Raw genomic sequence first — 21,489 nt, 5'->3', positions numbered from 1 at the left:
ACAAAGAACCCATTAACCTACTGAGAGATCCGACTTGATCTGTAGGTTCTTTCCAACTAGAAATAACCTCAAAACTTTTACTTTATGATTCTCCCACTTACTTTTTTCTTTTCTTTTTTTTTTTTTTTTAAATGAGGGCCTGCTGTACTCTTAAAAAGAAGCTGGGGGAAAAAGAAACTAACTTCTACATACAACATAACATTCTTTAGATGAAATTTTAAATTAAAAATAACTGTACTCATCAAAAGAGGAAAAAGGAAAAGAATTTATTTCTGAAAGTATCCTAATGCACTTAAGCCCAACTGCCAAAGAAGATAATGCAAAACAGCAGATAATCTTATTCTGCTTTAGAGTAAGTTTTTGGAATAGCTACCAGCTGAGAAGTAAAATGGAAACATGCTAAGTACTGAAAGGAAGTACACATAAGATTTAAAAATTAGCTATGAAAAAAATCTCCAAATGGACAGCCTGCCAATATTTAATTAACTATTTATTCTATAGGTTTCAGAGCTACTAAATTTTGGTAAACAATTCTACTTTAAGCTCTCTTTAAATATTAACTACTTTTAGTTACATACCAGTTTTTCAAAACAAGTTAGAAAAGACACAAAACAACAGAATAATTTTCTTAAAAATCACATCAATTCACACTTACAGAAACCTGAGGTGGTGGAGGCAAAGAAATAGACGGTGCTGGAGAAAAATACCCCAGTGAACATTCAGAGAAGAATGGTGGCTGCACCGGTGAAGGGGCTGTAAAAAATGTTAAGAGTTTACAAACAAATATACTTTGAAAGGAATAAATTAAGATTATGATATGCCTGAAGAAATACAAATACATCTATCTAAACAGAGTGCAAATTAGTATCTTTAACCTCCATGAGACCTCCCTACCCATTCAATAGTGTCCCTTGTCATCAGAAAGCCAGCCTTCCAACTTAAGTTGACAATTAGTGCCTTAAAACATTTTGTTCCACTTCCACTCATCTACAGGAAAGAGAACAAGAAACACAAGAAAAATACTTTTTTTTTCTTTTTTACAAACTATTTTTAAAGGAATAATAAAACAAAAAATTCCTGAATTTGCTGAAGTGTTCTAACCAAAGGACAAACAAAAAACAAACCACTAATGTGGTAATTCCATTCCTCCCTTTATGTGGAATGAAAAAATGAACTACTTAAGTTGTATAGAAAGAAAATTGCAGGAATGAAAAGAACTGCTTCCTGCTGTATTTATCAATTAAATGTACACTCTGTCACATTTAATAATTCTGAAATAGTTAGAATCAATGCCTCTCAATGAAACTGTTAGCATTTTTCTCTTCCCTGGTAGCAGATAAAAATAATCATGCATTTTACCTTCAGTGGTTTCTTAAGTCAGTGAAATACGACAGACTGGAAACTACTCTTGCTACCCAGTAACTATAATCCTCAGGTAAAAAAACTAATGCTTCTTTATCCTAGCTGTCTCACAAGTCAATATGGTCATTACCTACATGATTTATATGGTTAACTTGTGCCTGTATGATACTAGTTGAAAATTCAATTGGCCTTTAGAACATTTTACTTCTTAAAAATAAATACCGGTAGTGAATATAGCAAAAAGCTATAATTTGACAAAGGTGAGTAAAGAGTACATTCTCTACTAATTTTTTACAAAAGTTTTTGAAAGCATAGTATGTAAAATTATTTTATAGAAACAAAGTATTAATAATATTGTTAATACTTGGGAATACAATGAAATATCTTGAAGAACCTGGAAGCAAGAAAACTTAATACTGACCAAAGAGAGTTAAATTCTGAAATCGAAACATAATATTCTGAAACAAAACATAATATGAAACAAACATAAGCCTAAAGAGTAACCAAAAAATAAATACTTTTGGTAAACATAACCCAAATCATATAGATTTTTCTGTTTCTGTCTAGACACACTAAAGTAAGATTCTCATTTTGTTTTGTTCTAACAATATGACCACAGGGAGCAAAACACTGATGATATGATCTTTCAAGTAAGTGTTCCAGTTCCTAGAATGCCAACTGCATTCAGTTATCTGCTTGTTTTACATGTTTTAATTAGTGAGAAAATAGGTCTCCCACAGAATCACCCCTGAATAGCAACTAAAGCAAGTCTCCAGCCCTCAAGAAGAATCACATCCTACAATATGCAATCTAACTGAACATTGCCCTGAGCAGTTCTAACCAGCCCCTACCGAGATGCCACTAGTAGTACCACTTACCATTTCCAAATTCCTACAAAGTAACATCACTGGAAGGAGAAAGGAACCCAAGAACACGGAAGATTTTTTTTCCACTAAAGCAGAAATTGTCTATGATATAAAGATAACTTGAGACGAAAAAAATTTTTTTTTTATTTAAAAGCAGTGTTCTCATCTTTCCCACAATCTTCATTTTTAAGAACAAACAGTTAATAGCAGACTTTAAACATTGCCTTTTTATTTAAATGCTATCTAGAAAGAAACACCTGAAAGAAAGGTTAATATTATATATTTGAGGTTTGCTTTCAAAGTATCTCCACTAAATGTCTACGGTTACCCAATTCACCAGCTAACATCACTTTCATTACACATTTCTTTCAAGCTTTTGGGTAGCTTTATGATCATTGTCCATTTATGAAAACTTGTGAATACATGAATGTTTCCAATTTGGGCTCATACCTGGAGAATTGGTTTCACTGTCTGTATCCATAGCAACTTCTTCATAGTTATCGTACTGATAAATGCCACCTCCACTATCAGTAGGTTGCTTATCTAAGGATCGTCTTAGGTCAGGATCTGAAGACTAATAACACAAGATATTTTTCAGTTTCAAATCATTTTCTGTCTTAGTCTATTCTTAGGCTAGAAATTACAAAACAATGGACAGTTATCCTCTAGGTAACAGCATCAAAAATCATATTCCTCTATAAAATAAGATGACACCAAGTTCCTGAACACTTAGAGCCTCTCTGTATGAGAAACTGGATGAATAAATTCAAGTTTTCTGCCTTCAAGACTATATTTTAGAGGCTCCGTGGTAGCTCCGTTGATTGAGCATGTGACTCTTGGTTTCAGGTCATGATCTCATGATTGTGGGATCAAGCGCTGCACTGGGCTCTGTACTCAGTGCAGAGTCTGCTTCAGATTCTCTGTCCCTTTCCCTTACTTTCTCTCTCTCTCTCTCTAATGAATAAAAATCTTTTTAAAAAACCCTGTATTTTAAAGTATTTTGAAAAAAATACATTAACATCTTAGTTATGAATACACTGATAACAGCTGAAAACTAGAAACTCTTAGGTGATGTGTCTGTGTGTAGTTTTCTTTTTGTATTTCTTACATTTCATTCAGAGACAGTTTATAGCTAACAAAACTTATCCAGATTGGTAAGAGTAATGTGCAAATACATACTTTTCTCTTTAAAAAGATTCTAACAAAGTACTCTTTAGAAGTTCCAAGTATTATAAATTGCTTGCTTAAGCAAACCTAATTTCTAACTCCTTAAAATTAAAGAGCTCTTATTCTTTAATATCCCTCTCTCCTTCAACAGTTCATTCACAAGCATAATTTCAAATCTCAAAATCCTGAAATTTGTCACTGATAATATATCACAAGATTAATTATTAAATCTCCAGTTTACTGCCTGACACCATCCATAATAAACAATGACAATCATTATCAATGACACTACTTAGTAAAAGTTTACAAATGCTAAATAAGTAACTAAAATAAGCACAAGCACTAATGCTATGATGACTTAACTTTCTTTAAAATAGTCCATACCAATTAGTCGTGACACACTTTTAATTCTACAATACTAAATAAATGCTAAAAAAAAAAAGAAAAAAAAGAAAAAAAAAGAAATTCTGCCCCTATACTTAGGGTATGGCCATTTTCCAGATAAGTCCTCACTACAATTTAGTAATCCTATTTTTTTTAAAGATTTTATTTATTTATTTGACAGAGAGACACAGCAAGAGAGGAAACACAAGCCAGGGGAGTAGGAGAGGGAGAAGCAGGGCCAAGCAGGGAGAAGCAGGCTAAGCCGGGATCCTGATGCAGGGCTCGATCCCAGAACCCTGAGATCACAACCCATGCCAAAGGCAGCCACTTAATGACTGAGCCACCCAGGCGCCCCAGTAATCCTACTTTCATCTAAATAGAGAAAGATGAAAAAGCCATAAGCAGACTTCGCTAACCATACTTTTTATTTTTCATTTCTTCTATTTCTTGTATCTACAACAATAGAAAACTCATTCTTAATTATAAACAAACCTCCCTCTTTCCCCCAAAAGTTGTTAACAAGTTCTATTGAACACAAAAACTCTACACTTTTTCTTAGTTGACTGTATTTATGAAGATAATAAGGACACTAAAATTTGAATAATGTTTTGACTTTTTATTTTTACACTCTTTACCTTACTTCTTGATCTCCTCTTCCCACCAACCAATTTCATGAATCGATTGTACTGCTCTTCCTGATTTGAGAGATCTCGAATTTTTCTGATTTCTTCTTCTCTTTTCCTTCTCTCTTCTTCTTCAGCTTGTTTCCGCTGATCCTCTTCTTTCTGTCTTTCCTGTTCTTTTTGTTGTTGTAGTTTCTTCCATGCTTTTGTTTGCTGCTTCCTTAATGCTTGTTTAGCTTTAAATAAAAATACAGAAACATTGGTATCTATTAGAACTTTCTAGATAAAAGAAAAGAAGAGCTTTATAATTTATTTTCATTGTCATTAAATCAAATATACAAATGCTCATCCAAGTTCTGTTTATATAGGACTGTCCCCCATTCGGGGCCCTAGAGTTCCCAAACTCCAAACTTTCTGAATTAAAATCAAAACTGTATTGATATATGAAATCAAAAGAATTTGACAGAAATGATCACCTGTAGTGCTAACTTTTTTGGCTGAATGTGTTTTCGTACTGGTTTTAACTTTTTGCTGTACAGTTTTCGTCTTAGTCAACTTTTCTTTGCTTTCCTTCATCACCTGCTGTTCTTTTTGTTGCCATTTTTTACTGGCTGACTGAAGAGCCAAAAGACGAAGTTGTAGTTCTGACAGTTCCTCTTCATCTTCACCAAGTTTCTTTGAAAAAAGAAACAGTTGTAACTTTTTAGTTTAGTTTTATTATTTGACTTTAAACATCTCACCAAGTCAAACCTTTCCAAGGATCAGAATTTAGTTGTAAAGCAAATACTTAACAGCAATATAAGTAAAATAAGGAAACTGCACTATTTACCACAGCCCTACACCTCCAATCCCTATAATACAGACAGATCAACCTGTGGAGTACACCTCCAATCCCTATAATACAGACAGATCAACCTGTGGAGGGTGTGTGTATATGTAAAAGAGTTAGAGGGGATGAATACAACTGATGGAATAGTATGATGCAAAAGGGAAGTTAAGTGTCAGAGATCAGCATTTAACTGAGCCTCCCAAGCAAGAAAGTAAAAATCTGATTACAGCACATGCAAAAAGAAATCCACCCAGAAGAGGTCAAGAATGAAGAATGAAGTAGTTCCATAAACATGTGATTTACTAGTTTTACAAGTAATACAGAGAATAGGTACACTGAATGTCAAGATTGAAATTTGCCAACTTTTTAACAAAATATGTATTTTATAATTCTTTAGATTTACTTACTTTTAAACAATATATGTTCTAAAACTATTTTGAACTCCCAAGACTTTCCTACAGGGAAGCTAAAACAGGAAAACAGGTTAAGGACAAATGTTTGGAAGCTTTTTTCCAACTAAAATATCTTAAATTTTTTTCACCCTACCTTTTTTTAAGGAAATTTTTAAAATCTATTCTCTACATTTTAGCTAAAATATAATTGAAAATGTCAGGTAAACTAAGCACAGATAATTTTTTTGAAGATTTTATTTATCTGACAGAGAGAGAGAGAGAGAGACACCTCAGAAGTAGGCAGAGAGACACCTCACAAGTAGGCAGAGAGACAAGGAGAGGGAGAGGGGGAAGCAGGCTCCCTGCAGAGCAGAGAGCCTGAGGCGGGGATGTGAGACTCGTTCCTAGGACCCTGAGACCTTGACCTGAGCTGAAGCTGAAGGCACACGCTTAACACACTGAGCCACCCAGGAGCCCCTAAGCACAGATTTTTAATTGAAGTACATGGATATAGTGGGGACAGACATATTTGGGAGTCCTCTGGCTTCCCCATCCTTTGAAATTAAATGCAAAACTGTTTTTCTTTTATGCATATGTATAAAAAAGGAGGGAATCAGAAGAGACTAAGAAACTAAGACTCAAAAAGATCAAGGCTCACTTACCTAATAATCTTTGCTTACACATGAATTATAATCACATTTGTCTAATATCCAATTAAATTATTTAACTTCTTAAGATACCTTAACCATAAAGAAAACAGTGGGTACTTCCTACTGGTTTCACTCTACTATGAACTATTATAAATGCCTAACTGAATTGCCACCACATATTTCAGTATTTCAGTTTATCCAAACCAGGCTATAGGTACCCTTTCCACTGTTGGGAAATATATGTAACAAAGGAGTTGAAAAAAATTATCTTTTTTTAACTCTAAGTGACTTAAACATACCAAATTCTACTACTTGGTCCTGTAGTTCTAGAACTGTGCTATCCAGTATGGTGGCAATGAGCCCCATGTGGCTATTTAAATTTAAATTAACTAAAATTGAATAAGAAATTTAGTTCCTCAGCCACACTAATCACATTTCAAGTGCTTAAAAGCCACATGTGGTTAATAGCTACCATATTGAAAAGTGCATATAAAGAATATTTCCATTATTGTAGAAAATTCTATAGGATAGTGCTGATCGAAAGCATTTAAAATAAAGCTAGATCATCACTGTTCCATGGAGACTTAAAAGTCTTTGATTACTTTTTGCAACCACTCCTTTTGGAATAAAAGAAAGAAGTTACTCGTTCAGTCATACAACTATATCCTACTTAAAGCTGCTACCTGATCAGCAAGATTACTGAACCCCATTTAACTCCTGGCTCTAACATTTAAGTCCTACATAACTTCAGGTAACTCACTTAACCTATCCATATAAATCTTCCCTCATTTGTAAACCAAATAATGTCTCCCTAATTTATGAAGTTATTTTAAGGACATTAAAAAATATATATAGGGCGCCTGGGTGGCTCAGTGGGTTAAGCCGCTGCCTTCGGCTCAGGTCATGATCTCAGGGTCCTGGGATCGAGTCCCGCATCGGGCTCTCTGCTCAGCGGGGAGCCTGCTTCCTCCTCTCTCTCTGCCTGCCTCTCTGCCTACTTGTGATCTCTCTCTGTCAAGTAAATAAATAAAATCTTTAAAAAAAAAAAAAAAAAAATATATATATATATATATACATGCAGACACATATGCATGTGTGTGTGTGTTTGTGTGTACATGGGTATATGTTGTATTATCAATCTTAAATTCAGGATCATCTCTTTTCTAAAGCTTCTAGGCTCTTTGGCTTCATTTTAATTTACTCATTAAAAACTAACTGAAATCTTAAAAGAAGGAACTGAAGGTATTTCAGATCTCTAATTCAACAAAGAAAAGGCTTGGGCTATTGAGACGAGACCTACTACATGTCAAACACAGTGCCAGGTGCCTCTGTACTTTATTCTGCTCAACCTGGCCACAATCCAGAGAACAGATGATACCACACTCATTCTGTAGAAAAGGAAATCAAGGCAAGCAAAGGCAAAGAGCTGGCAAAGTGGCAAAGAACACTCAGCTATTAAGAGGAGCTAGAACCGAAGAGCAGGTGAAGGTCTAACTCCAAAGATTTCCCATACAGGATAATCCCCCCAAAGCAGGAAAACAAACTCTCTGGGTGAAAATTAAAAGTTTCAAAAAACTAACAAAAAAGATCATCTATGGATATATATAAAAAACACTTCAATTAAATTCAATTTAACTGAACCCAGCACAAAGATACTGAAGGACATCTCTCCAGATTTTATCTTTAAGATTTATGTCCAGGGCGCCTGGGTGGCTCAGTGGGTTAAGCCGCTGCCTTCGGCTCAGGTCATGATCTCAGGGTCCTGGAATCGAGTCCCGCATCGGGCTCTCTGCTCTGCTTCCTCCTCTCTCTCTCTCTCTGCCTGCCTCTCCGACTACTTGTGATTTCTCTCTGTCAAATAAATAAATAAAATCTTAAAAAAAAAAAAAAATTTATGTCCAAATGGAGGTAATGATGAAAGAAATGACATAAAATAAATGAGTAGAAAGCAAGACAGAACCTTCTTTCAAAAGAACAGAGTAAAGCAATATAAGAATCAGTCTTACAGAGACACCCAATTCCAGAAAGCAGAATCTTACCTTTTCAGATAGAATGTCTGAGGCACTAATTCTTCTTGTTATATTTTGTTCTTTATCTTCTAATCCTTTAAAATAAAACAGCATACTTTCAATACTCCAAAAAACAGCTATCATCAATTTAAAATAAAATGCTGCATGATATTTAGTAGTAATTATTTTAAGAAGTCTCTCGTTTTCAGAATCACTAAGAAGGAAAGAATTCTATTAGAATGAAAATCTAACCAATCTGACTTTTCATATCAGCCTCATTTCTAAAGTTATCAGGCAAAATGATTCAAAATATTAAAAAGTTAAAACTGTACTTTGATAAAAGGACTAAGAATAAAAAGTAATTATTTCAATAACAAAATTTACATTAAGTTGGCAGCACCTTATGAGCACAAATCTACCTTAAAAAACAAGTATAAACCATAAATTTCAGACTATAAAATCTAACTTTACACAAAGTCTATAAAAGCAGGTAATTGTTTAATTCACCAAACTTGTAGTTAGACACTGTCCTACCACTGTTATGGGTCTCTACAATATAGTTATTTCAATTCTGACTCAATACTTCCAAGATCAAAATTGGTCTTTTGCAGTCATGCTGTATTTTTAAAATTATTATCCAGAATTCTAAACTGAGCTAAAGACAATCATCAGGACACAGGTGGTAGTTAAAAACCATGTAATTAAGAACACCCTTGGAGAATGGAACAGAGGGCATTCGACAGTTGAGCAAATACAAAGGAAAACTTCAAAAAAAAAAAAAAAAGGGAAAATCAGAAGGTTGTAAGAAATTCTAGATGTGTATGGTATTATCGAAACCCCCAAATTTCATATTTATCAAGAGCATCACTAAATATAGTAGATATGTCTACTCCCTAGAGAATATTCTCAACATTGTGGCCTGAATGGTCCTTTGAGAATATAAATTATTTATACCAGTTCTTTTGCTCAAGATCCTGCAGTAGTTCACATTTCATTTGGAATAAAAAACCAAGTTCTTATGAAGCTCTACGTGATCTACCCAACCCATCATCTCTGACTTCTTGTCTTCCACTACTCAGCACCCCCACTCTCTTTTCTTTAGGGACAAGGCCTGTTATTCCTCAAATATGGCAGGTACTCTTCTGCCTTAACAGTAGTTATTCTAGTTTGTTGATTCTCAAACTTTACCAGGTATTAGAATCAACAAGAAGGCTTGTTAAATACAGATTCTTGGGCCCCACTTCCAGGGTTTTCAATTCAGTAGATCTAGGATAGGGCCTGAGCATTTGCATTTTTCTCTTTTCATTTTTTTTTTTAATTTTAACAATTTTTATTTATTTGAGAGAGATCGCACATGTGCTAGAAAGAGAGATCGCACACATGAGAGCGAGCTAGCACAAGTGGGGTCAGGGGCAGAGGGAGAAACAGACTTCCGGCTGAGTAGACAAAGGATGACAGGCTAATCCCTGGACTCGGGGATCAGGACATGAGCCCAAGGCAGCCTTAACGGACTGCTTAACCAACTGAGCCACCCAGGCACCCCAGCATTTGAATTTGTATCAAGTTTCCAGGTAATGCTGGTCCAAGGGCCAAAGTGAGAAAATCAATACTCTAGGGGTACCTGGGTGGCTCAGTTGTTAGGCATCTGCCTTGGCTCAGGTCATGATCCCAGAGTCCTTGGACTGAGGGCTGCATCGGGCTCCCTGCTCAGTAAGAAGCCTGCTTCTCCCTCTCCCCCTGCTTGTGTTCCCTCTCCCACTCTCTCTCTCTGTCAAATAAATAAATAAAATCTTAAAAAAAAAATCATTACTCTAGCTATTTATTATCTGCCTAGAAAGCTCTTCCCTCGCATATCCATTTGGCTATTCCCTCATGGTCTTCAAAGCCTTTTTAAAAATCCCACCTTCAAATTCAGGCCTCTCCTTATTACTAATTAATACTGCAATCTATATCTGCCATCCCTCTACTTACCCTGCTATACTTTTTTTCATAACTGTTTTTTACTAATCATATTTATTCTCCCCCCTTTCTGAAACACAAACCCATGAAGGCATAAATTACTAATCTGTTCATGGATAGATTTCCCAAAGCCTGAAATAAGGTGCTCAATTTCTGAAGAAATGAAATAAAAAAATGAAGGAAAGTTAAAATTAATTTTGTAATTACTTCAAAGTAACTCTGCCCTGACTAGTTTCAGTGAAGAGCAGAAAAGCAGATGGCGTTGGATTGAGAGGTAAAGTGGAAAGTCAGCCTGGACCAGCTTTTCAAGGAGTCTGGTTGAAAAGACAGAGGTTAAGGGAGACTACAGACTGGGAGAAATCCAAGAAAGTGATTACATTTTGGGAAGGAAAATGCAAATATGTTTATACTAAGAACCCCTTAAGAGAAAGTGGTTAAAGATGAATCAAAATAAACAACAGACGGAGCAAGGTTTCAGAGAAGGTAGAGGTCAGAGCCAGGAATACAGGTTAATACGAAGTGGCCATAAACAAAAATGAAATGAAGTGAAAATAGATACAGTTATAAGTTTACAGTAAGAAAGTGAGAAACTGAAAGCTGAGTCAGATCACCTGAAATAGGAGGTACACCCATAGGCTGAACAATAGGAATAATAGGAATAGGAGTAAAAGCCTGAAAAAAATAATAAGGTTTAGAAGAGTTGTTGAAAGAAATGGAAAAGCATTTCCTAAAAATGCTTAAAAGTTTAAATGCTTGATGGCAGAGCTGAGAGTCTTGCTGAGGACTGAGGAAAGCATATAGTAGGGGGTGGAGAGGATGCATATGAAAAAACTAACCAATATAATTTATTCAGATAAAATTTTAGCTTTTTCGGTTTTCTTCCAACTCCTCTTCCTTACTGCTGTCAGTTACATTTCTAAAACAGATACCTGATAACATAATTTTCCTATTTAAAAATATCTGATGGCCCACCTGACATTTAAGAAAATCTATATTCCCTAGCCAAGACATTCAAGGCCCTCTGCAATGTGATTTCAATCTACCCTTTTATAAATTTATATCCAACTCCTCCAAGAAACATACCATATATCCCACACTGCCCCCATTTCAGATCAATCTCAATTAGCCTTTAAAAGTTCTCTGTGCTTTTTATCTGCTCATTTGTTTCCTTCGTACTTCCCAAGTTGAAAAGACTAATTTTTTGAGCCACAAATCAAACATTTCCATCACTATGAAAACTTTCTAAACCCAGGGAGACATATTTGATCCTTTCCCTGTATTACTGCAGGCTTTCATACATAACTCTTATACTCTATAATAGTTATTTGTGTTTTTTTTCTATCCCACTGAGTTATACTTTTTGAAATTTCCTACCTGGAATCATGGTGCTAAACTGAAGAAGAAAAAACATGTTCCTGAGAGTATGTAACCAAAACCAGTCACCACTCAGGTTTGCAATACAATGTACACATGGAAGGCCTTGAAAACTTCAAATATAAAGCGGTCCCAGAGCAAAAATATAAAGCCTGGCAGTGGCAAAAGCAACCCCTCTCTTGGAAATTCATCTTTGTACCAGGCCTCAAAAAATTCCCACAAAAAAACCTGAAACTAAAATAAGCACCTTAAGAAACAAAAAAGAAGGAAGAGAAAAAGAAAAGAAAAAAAAATCACTAAGCATTCAAGAAAAAGTATCAAAAATGGAAACCAGGGGCGCCTGGGTGGCTCAGTGGTTAAACCGCTGCCTTCGGCTCAGGTCATGATCTCAGGGTCCTGGGATCGAGTCCCACATTGGGCTCTCTGCTCAGCAGGGAGCCTGCTTCCTCCTCTCTCTCTCTCTGCCTGCCTCTCTACCTACTTGTGATTTCTCTCTGTCAAATAAATAAAATCTTTAAAAAAAAAAAAAAAATGGAAACCAGAAATGAGACCCATAAAAAACTGAGTTACTGAAAATTAGCAAACAAGGGAAAGAAACAACTAAAGCAAACCTATGGTTAACATGCTTAAAGAAATAAAGATAAATTTGAAAAAATAAGCAGAAAAATCTAAAATTGACCAAAGTAATTTGAAAAAAAAAAGCTAAAATAAAAACTGTAACTGAATTTAAAATTCAATAGGTGAAATCAAGACAAATCAGACACAGCTAAAAAGAGAATCCATGAACTGAGAGATGCATCAGAAGAAATTATTTAGAATGGAGCAGATTTACAGAGAGATATAAACTTAAAGGAAATTAAGAGAAATGGAAGATAAAGTAAAATGATTTGATATACATACATACATAATTCTAAAAAAGAGAATGAGAAAACATTTAAAAGATGACAATCTTTCAGAATCAATGAAAATAAGAAGCACAACAAACTGCAAGCTATTCTGAATAAAAAGAAATCACAATCAACACATCATAAACTACAGAATATCAGAAACAAAAATTAGATTTTTAAAGCAAGCAGAGAAAGAAGATAAATTAACTTCAAATTAGAAACTATTAAGCCTGACAGCTGACTTTTTACCAAAATCAATAATGGAAGCCAGAAAATATCTTTAATATGTTGAGAATATAATTAGCCAATCCAGAATTCCAAACCTAGATCGCCTCTCAGCCTTTTGGCTAAGATCAAGTGTAGAATTCCAACCCTAGAAAATTATCTTTAAAGAAAGGGCAAACAGATAAGTTTTCTACCCAGCAGACACATCTAAATTCTAAAAGATGTCTTTTAAGGATAAAAATTCTAGCCATAGAAAAGTGAGCGAAGAAAGTGTTAAATTATGAGCAAAGATCGGCAAATTACTGGCCTTTGTACAGGAGAGGATAAAGACCTTGATTAATTTTAAGCACTGATAAGAAAAATTCATGTTACAATTCTGAAAGGAAACAATATGAGACAAGAAACTTAATATCTAACTTCCAAACCAGTAAAAGGAAAAAAAAATTGTAATTGGGGAGGGGGGAACACAAAGGAGGCATGAAAGAAAAAGGAAACAAAAAAAATCCAACTATCAGTAATAATGATAAATGCAAATGAGCTATATTATAATAAAGGACAAAGACTGTCAGACTAAGTTACAAAAGAAATCTAGTTCTATACTAACTATATACAATTGACATTTGAGACTTGAGAATATGGAAAGACTGAAAGAATGGAAAATAATATTCAAGGCATTTATACTTATTGAAAGAAAGATGGTGTTAACTATTGGCATAAGGTAAGTCTTTCAGTCAGAAACATAACTAGAGATGAAGAAGGCCACCACACAACAACGAGAATAATGAGTCAATCCTCAGCCTGAAAGTATTTAAAACAAAAACTGAAAACCATAAATCCACCACCATAGTGGCTGATGTTAACAAACCTTTCAGAAATAAATCAATCAGATCAAAAAATAAATAAAGATGTGAACATAAAAAGTTTGATCTAACAATCCATGTATTCCTTTCAAACACACACAGAACACTTATAAAAAATCAACCATACAATAAAGCAAGTCTCAAATAAATATGACAATATCTATATTCTCATTCTTTCTCTAATAGCTCCTTCTCTGACAGTATGGTTGACTTAGAAACCAGTAACAAAAACTAAAAGAAGCTTCATGTTTGGAAGTTAAGAAACATACTTCCAAATAGTCTACAGGTCAAAGAAAAACAAAAATCAAGAAATATTTAGAAATGTGTGGGAAAAAATTATATATCACAAACAGCTAAAGTAAAAACTTCAAAACCCAAACCAATATTAATAGGAGAGAGACTGAAAACTAACAAGTTTTTTTGTTTTTTGTTTTTTTTTTAAGGTTTTATGTATTTATTTAACTGAGAGAGAGAGAGAATGAGAATACAAGCGGGGGGTGGGGGGGAGATAGAGAAGCAGGTCTCCTGCTGAATAGGGAGCCAGCCCAATGTGGGGGGTCAATCCCAGGACCCTAGGATCATGACCTGAGCCAAAGGCTTATTATGCTTAAGGGCTGAGCCATCCAGGCACCACCAGTTTTAAAAGCTATGTACTTATTTCTAGGGAAACTAAAAACTGGGGGATATAATTTATAAATGCTGCAAATAATAGAAAAGTGAGATACTTTTTTTTTTTTTTTAAGATTTTATTTATTTGAGAGAGAGAGAAGCGGGGATACAGGGAGAGGGAGAAACACACCCTGCTGAGCAGGGACCCAGGACCCTGAGATCATGACCTGAGCCAAAAGCACTTAACCAATTGAGCCACCCAGACACCCCAAAAAGTGAGATTCTTAAGAATTTTTTTTATAGGGGCACCTGGGTGGTTCAGTGGGTTAAAATCTCTGCCTTCGGCTCAGGTCATGATCCCATTCATCCTGAAGATCTCAAACAAGGAAAAGGGGGGATAAAAGCTTTCTACCCAACAAAGGATACCTCCAAAAAATCTAACATCATGTTAAATGCAAATATCCAAAGCATTTTGTAAGTTAAGAAATGAAGGTCCACTGATACACTTATGTTAAAAATTGTATTAGAAGGACAAAAAGAAAGATCAGATTGAAATTAAATCTATCATTACTGAATATGTCAATGTAGAAAGTGCAAAAAGAATTCACAGATAAAGTATTAAAATCATTTCAATGAAGCACACTACCAAAATAACTAGTTACCTCATCGAGAAAGAAGCATCTTAGTACTAACTGAAAATTTTAATTCCATTACCTTGACTAGGTTCAGTAGTGTCAGATTTCAGGGAAAGCTGTTTTGTTCCATCTTTAACTTTTTTCAACCGGTTCTTATCCCCTGGTAAAGTCAATTTTTGCCTGAGTGGTTTTAATTCAAATGCCTGAAAAGTTTTGACCTGTGTTTTCTCCTCAGGAGCTACTTCTTTACTTGGGTCTTTTGTAATACTGACATTATCAGTGCTTGTTTGGTCCTCAAAGTTCAATGTTTTAGCATCTTCCTGCAAGTTCTCTTCTTTGCTACTCAAAGCTAGTTTTTCATCTTTATTGATGCATTCTAGTTCCAACTGTATTTGCTTATACTTCAAAAGTAAGTCTTCAAAAGTTTCTTCTCCACAGTTTTCACTTTTTGATGAATAATTTTGTTTTCTTGATGGAGATCTTCCAAAACTTTTGGCTGAAAAGCATATTAAGGAAACCAGCTTCTGCAAATTTTTCAGTAAATTTAATAAAAACTCATTAGGTTATAGATGACTTATCTCCCTTTTAGCATGTATTTCAAAAAAGACGAGTTAGTATTTTTAATTACTAAATTACATTTACTGTATGCCCAATTTCTTAATGTGCCTGTATTTCAAATTTAACAAGTAACATGTGCCTGTATTTCAAATTTAACAAGTAACCATACAGAACAATCCACTTAGAAAATCACTGGTATCAGTTATTATCGGCAGTACCTACAGGTATTCCACCTAATTAGGTTAGGGCAGCATTCCTTCCATTGTTATCAGAAAAGCCTATATAAGCTGTATCTTAAAGATTCCTTTCTAAAGGAAGAGAGGAGAAATAGAATGGTTTGTCAGATATGGGTAATTTACATTTCAGATAATGAGGAGGAAACATTTCCTCTTAATTCATTTCTTCTCAAGTCTCAAATTTAAAAAAAGAAGGTAAAAACACTGACAACTAATAGTTAAAACTAGTTTATAAATAGGAAGCATTTTCTTAAAAACCAAATACCTAAGAATCCTGAAGCTCAAGTATACTAATATGCAACATATGCACAACAAAAAACGAGGGAATTACATTATTTTTAAAAAAGTAACTTCCATAGTATTCAAAATGTATATCTTATAAACTAATTTGTCTCTGAAGATAGGGAATAATGCTACCAAAAAATGTTTTCCTCCTCTAACACAGTGATACATGGAACATAACTTTTTCCTTAGAAATAAATGGCTACAAAATTCCAAACTATAATCTTTACTCAAAATAATTCACACTGGCAAAAATTGTTACACCTCACTTCTCCAGCCTACAAATTAACAAGATTTAAAGACAAGTACTTTATGTGACAATATGTCATTTATGGAAACTGGCTAGGATATCATTACAGTTCCCTAAAGATGGTTCCTCTGTTTAACAACCTACAGTACCAATCAACCTTCAGATATTTTAAAATTTCCCTGATGACTAATATAAAGAATGGGAATCACCACCAAATTTTTTTTCACCACCATTAACTCCAGAAACTAAACTAGCATTACAACTGAAAATCTTAACAGTTCTGCAACAATGGGGCACCTGGGTGGCTCAGTGGGTTAATCCTCTTCCTTCGGCTCAGGTCATGATCTCAGGGTCCTGGGATCGAGTCCCGAATCGGGCTCCCTGCTCAGCGGGGAGCCTGCTTCCCTCTCTCTCCCTGCCTCTCTGTCTACTTGTGATCTCTGACTGTCAAATAAACAAATGAAAAATCTTTAAAAAAAAAAAAAACCAGTTCTGCAACAAAGCTGTTTTAGTAAACCTCTGATTCTGTGACCTAAGCTCTTCAGAGGCAAGTTTCTTCAAACAGTATTAGTCAGTCTCTCATAACCTGTCTTAATTCTTCAACCAAACAGAATCTGGCTTCTGCCAGCTGAGTTTGTTTATCCACCACGTTTTCAAACTATTTTACCTGACTTCTCCGCAGCTTTGGACACTGCAAACAACTTCTCTCTTGGCTTTTCTAACTCCACTCTTTTTTCCCTACATTCTATCTTCCTTTAAGACATGACTCCTTTCCAACTCCTATAATAATGGTGTTCTCACTATTTAGCCTCTTTCACTTTTCCTTTTGAGCATTCTAGTGCACTCCTGTATTTTACGTAATACAAGAAGTTTGGCCTCATCATAGATATTCTGGGTCTTATCTTCCACAAGCCATCCCCTACTCTGCTGCTGAACTAATGTATCTAGAAGACAAATCTGATCAGATCTGTCCCCTTGTTTAAATCTCATTAAGAACAGAATCCAAAATACTTATAATGGCATACAATGCCTTCCTTTGACCTGTACTTCCTTTCCAATCTCACATTTCCCCTGTTCAATTTATGCACAATTTATGCAAAGCTTTATATTTAGGTTTTTCTGTTCTTCAAACTGACCCCAATCTAAAATTCAAATGAACCTCCTATCTGAAGCCAGAGCATTACTTGCTCCCCTCACCATTATATACTTTGTACATAAATTCTGCAATTATCCTCATCTACACATCACTTTTCAATGGAGCCATCGAAAGGCAGAACCAGTGATTTAAAAAAAATAAAACTGAAGACTTTGACAAGATTTGTAGAGAGAAAAGATTCAATACACTAACAGAAAAGACAGATAAATGAGGAAAAGCAACGGAGTTACAACTGTAACTAATCTCTGTCAAGGCTAAATAAGATCTCCTATTTCTGTCTAACACAGGACAACTAGGATGAAACCAACACTTAGAGAAGATTTAATTTTAAACTAGTTAAGATGTAATTTCTAAGTGAAATCTGGTTTTAAAAAAAAAAAAAAACGCTTTCCAACTGCAGGTGAAAATGACTTTCTACTGATGAGAGACACTGGCCTAATTATGTTACCTCTCATATTAGAATGTTTAAAACAGTAATCAACCAAAGGAAACATATGCTAAGAGGGGTTGACAAAGTGTCTATCACTAAGAAAAATTTTAAATGAATGATAATGGAAATAAGTGCCACATCGGAATCTGGTTTGTTTGTTTTTTTTAAAGATTTTATTTATTTGTCAGAGAGAGAGAGAGCACGAGGAGGCAGAGTGGCAGGCAGAGGCAGAGAGAGAAGCCGGCTCCCCACTGAGCAAGAAGGCTCCATGTGGGCCTGGATCCCAGGATCTTGGGATCATGGCCGGCCGGAGCAGAAGGCAGCAGCTTAACCGACTGAGCCACCCAGGTGTCCTGAGTGGTTCATTTTATTTCTTTAAAGCTGCACCTAGCTTACCTTAATCATTACAGAAAAATAAGTCAAAAACAAAAAAACAAAGAAACAAATACTACTACCCATGTTACTTCACTTCTAGATTATGGAAATGAGCCACAGTATATCCCTTGTTCTTTCTTTCTTTCTTTCTTTTTTTTTTTTTTTTTGGAAACTCCACCCCCTATATGAGGCTTGAACTCACAACCCCAAGATCAAGAGTAACATCCTCTACTGACTGGCCTAGCCAGGTGCCCCACAACTCTTATTCTTTCTTAAAATCATTATTTATAAAATAAAACTGTCATTATTGTAAGTGCACAGTGGATATACGAATAAGCCTGAATACAGTCTTGGTATTAAGGAATTTAAATTAATAAAATTTTGTATTACAAATTTTGTTTGCTCACATTATATAAGAGTAGCTGAAAACTATGTTTTCCTTCACAAATTCTTACAAAGAATACCACCTCTAGGATGGATTAATGATACTTCATAAGGAAAACAATGAGCAGAGGATCAAAACAACCATCCTTTTCTCAAGTGCAGCATCTATAGAAAAGAAAGAGCAAGAGAGCTCATTTCTGCTAAGTTACTACAGAAATCGGATTGGATATATCCCTGTACTTTTTTCACATCATACGCCTGTTTATTAAAAGAAACATATAAGCTTAACAATTAACAAGTATACATATGGCAAAGACCGAAATGGTATTGAATGAATGGACAGAAAGAAGGCAAAGGCAGGAGCTAAGCAAATTCCCTCATCACCACCTTCTCTAATACAGATTAAATGAAGAAAAAACTCTGCTCCCAGAGTACTTTATACGTATCTCATTTTGAAGTTTTTACATTAAACTATATATTTATTAAACTATATTTACTCACATCTGTCTCTCCAACACAAATTCTAAGCTTCCTCTTTTATGTTCTTAAAAAATATATATGTGCTGAAGCAGCCTCTTTTTAGAATCAGAATCAACAACTAACAAATCCTTCATTAAAAAAATATCTTGGTTGGGACGCCTGGGTGGCTCAGTTGGTTAAGCAGCTGCCTTCGGCTCAGGTCATGATCCCAGCGTCCTGGAATCAAGTCCCACATCGGGCTCCTTGCTCCGCAGGGAGGCTGCTTCTCCCTCTGACTCTGCCTTCCACTGTGTCTGCCTGTGCTCGCTCTCGCTCGCTCTCTCTCTGACAAATAAATAAATCTTAAAAAAAAAAAAATATATCTTGGGCAGAGTTCTTCTTTTTTTGAAAGAACATCATTTATCTTTTTAAAAGTTAAATCCCTACTTGATTTTCTTTGAAACAATACTAGGTGCTCCTAATCCAACTTTTGGTTGCAAAATTAAGTTTTTTCGGGGCACTAGCACCAGAAACTGCCACTTTGTACCTAAACTTACATTTCTTGCCCATTTGTTATTCTGTCATCTGGAAAAGACCATTTGATCCTAAGTATTCTATAAAAATAATGTTGAATGTCTCCCAAACAAATGTCATTACATGTAAGTTTCATACATGTTAAAAAATCAATATACCATAGAAATTACAACCAATAATAACTGTACTTATGATTTTTATGCAGTTATCATGAAATAAAACCTAGGTCTACAAAACCCATCATAACCTAGCAAACCTTCAGATGACTGATTCCCCAGTATAAATTTTAAGTAAACTTAAGAATTACAGATAATGGGATTAGAGACAACAAAAATCAGATATTTTTGCTATTTTCCTTTCAACCTCCCCATAATCTCACCCTTTCATACACTCCATGGCTTTCAATGTATTGAAATTAAAAGTGTTTATCTTTCTCTAACCTACATTTGAGTTATAAAATGTTCAAAAACTGAACATAAGAAATAAAGAAGGAGCTAAAGTTTTGCAGAAGGTTGTATGAATTCAAGAGAGTTGGTAAAGATACAGATCTTTCTCCGCTCCCCCACTTTAAAAGGCAGCATGTGTAAAAATTAATCAGGAAAGGTAAAAGCAGAATCACGAATAAAAACTATAGTATTACGTAGAATGGAACTTCACAATTTTCAATGTCAAAGTTCAATACTGTATAAGCAACAGTATTCCCCAAATCGTTTATGATTTCTTTTTCTCCTTCTAACAATCTAAGTCTAAGTCAACCTTACATTAAAAACAAAGTTCTTGTACCGGTGAAAGTAAATACTATTGAAACCTGGCTTTCCGATGTACTATTGCAAATCTGATCTCACTAACCTGTCCCCAATCCGTAATACCTTAATGTTAAAAAGCAATATACACACACACACAAAAAACACCTTAAGAAACAGGTCTATATAGTGTGACACACGGACGTGACTACCAAAGAACAACTTAAAAGTATACTGACACAGTGACAAATAAGCGGTTCTGATGGTTCAGAAAAGTTACTCATCTCATAGACCTAATAATGACGCTAAAGGGAACTTTAGTAAGTGACACACCCAGGGCGGACCGCCACGTTAAGGATACAACTCTTCCGAGGTGGAGAGGGCTCTCGCCAGCTCTGACTGCTGCTGAATCCGGATCCTGCTCCTCCCAGAGGAGGTCTGCCCCCCGGCTTGCCTCCTCGCTCACCCCCTCCTCGCCCCCGACTCCAGCGACTTCCACCCCGGTAAGGCCTGCCTCGAAAGCGGAAACGGTCCAAGGCGATGTGGCTCCGTTCCCAAAAGGACGGCCGGGGGCTGCTTTCGGACAGTGAGCTGGAAGGCATCCGTACGGAGGGCGGGTGAGACCGGAACGGCTCTTTGGGTCGGTAGCTGCTGTGTCCCCTGAGGTGGCCCCGCTCCGACGCGTGCCGCGAGCGTGAGAAATTCCTCAACTGCTGCTGAGAAGAGGACGACGACGAGGAGGAGCCACCGCCTCCGCCAGATCCACCGCCCCGGGCCGGGTGAGGAGGCCTTCGCCGCGGATACGGCAACAGCCCGCCGCCACTGCTGCTGCTGCTGCTCCGGCTCCGTATCTGGCTGTTGTTATCGTCGTCGCTGATTTCCCCATCTTCTAGCTCCCCTTCTTCCTTGGGCGAGAGGCCGCTGGAGGCCGGGGCCGAAATATCTGCGGTCGCCATCCCGGGAGCAGCGCCTTCCACACAACCTTAGTCCTCCGTCCGGGGATCCGCCCGACAATTGCTCTCCTCCCCGGTTCCCTTCTTTTCTAACGGACCCGGTCGGTGCGGCCTTACCCTACTCGGACACCTAGCGGGCTTTGCTCCCCAACTTCCCCGCACCCCAGCTCTTTCTCGCCGGACCGTCGCAACCCAGTTCCCTTCCCTAGCGCCCCCTTGCTCCTCCGCGATCGGGGCTCTTCCGCCTCGCGAGAAAGGGCCTCTGGAAGTGGCTCGGCCCGTGACGTCACTTCCTGCG

At 36.2% G+C, this 21,489-nt stretch overlaps 1 protein-coding gene across 1 annotated transcript in view; it reads right to left on the bottom strand.

Annotated features, from left to right (window-relative positions):
• ZFC3H1 (zinc finger C3H1-type containing) overlaps positions 1-21,481 on the bottom strand; it is a 52,889-nt gene extending 31,408 nt beyond the window's left edge. The window contains exons 1-7 of the mRNA XM_082742837.1: positions 20,600-21,481; positions 14,911-15,327; positions 8,313-8,377; positions 4,879-5,077; positions 4,415-4,638; positions 2,679-2,802; positions 656-753 (exon numbers count right to left, since the gene is read on the bottom strand). Of these exons, the coding sequence (XP_082598963.1) occupies positions 656-753; positions 2,679-2,802; positions 4,415-4,638; positions 4,879-5,077; positions 8,313-8,377; positions 14,911-15,327; positions 20,600-21,194 (1,722 nt within the window). The 5' untranslated portion in view covers positions 21,195-21,481. The remainder of the gene's footprint in view (positions 1-655; positions 754-2,678; positions 2,803-4,414; positions 4,639-4,878; positions 5,078-8,312; positions 8,378-14,910; positions 15,328-20,599) is intronic.
• Positions 21,482-21,489: the final 8 nt, after the last annotated feature.

Source organism: Mustela nivalis (assembly GCF_964662115.1).
Source record: "Mustela nivalis genome assembly, chromosome: 7".
Taxonomy (NCBI): Eukaryota; Metazoa; Chordata; class Mammalia; order Carnivora; family Mustelidae; genus Mustela; species Mustela nivalis.
Note: the sequence above shows the minus strand (reverse complement) of the source record. Positions and strands in the feature narration are given on the sequence as shown.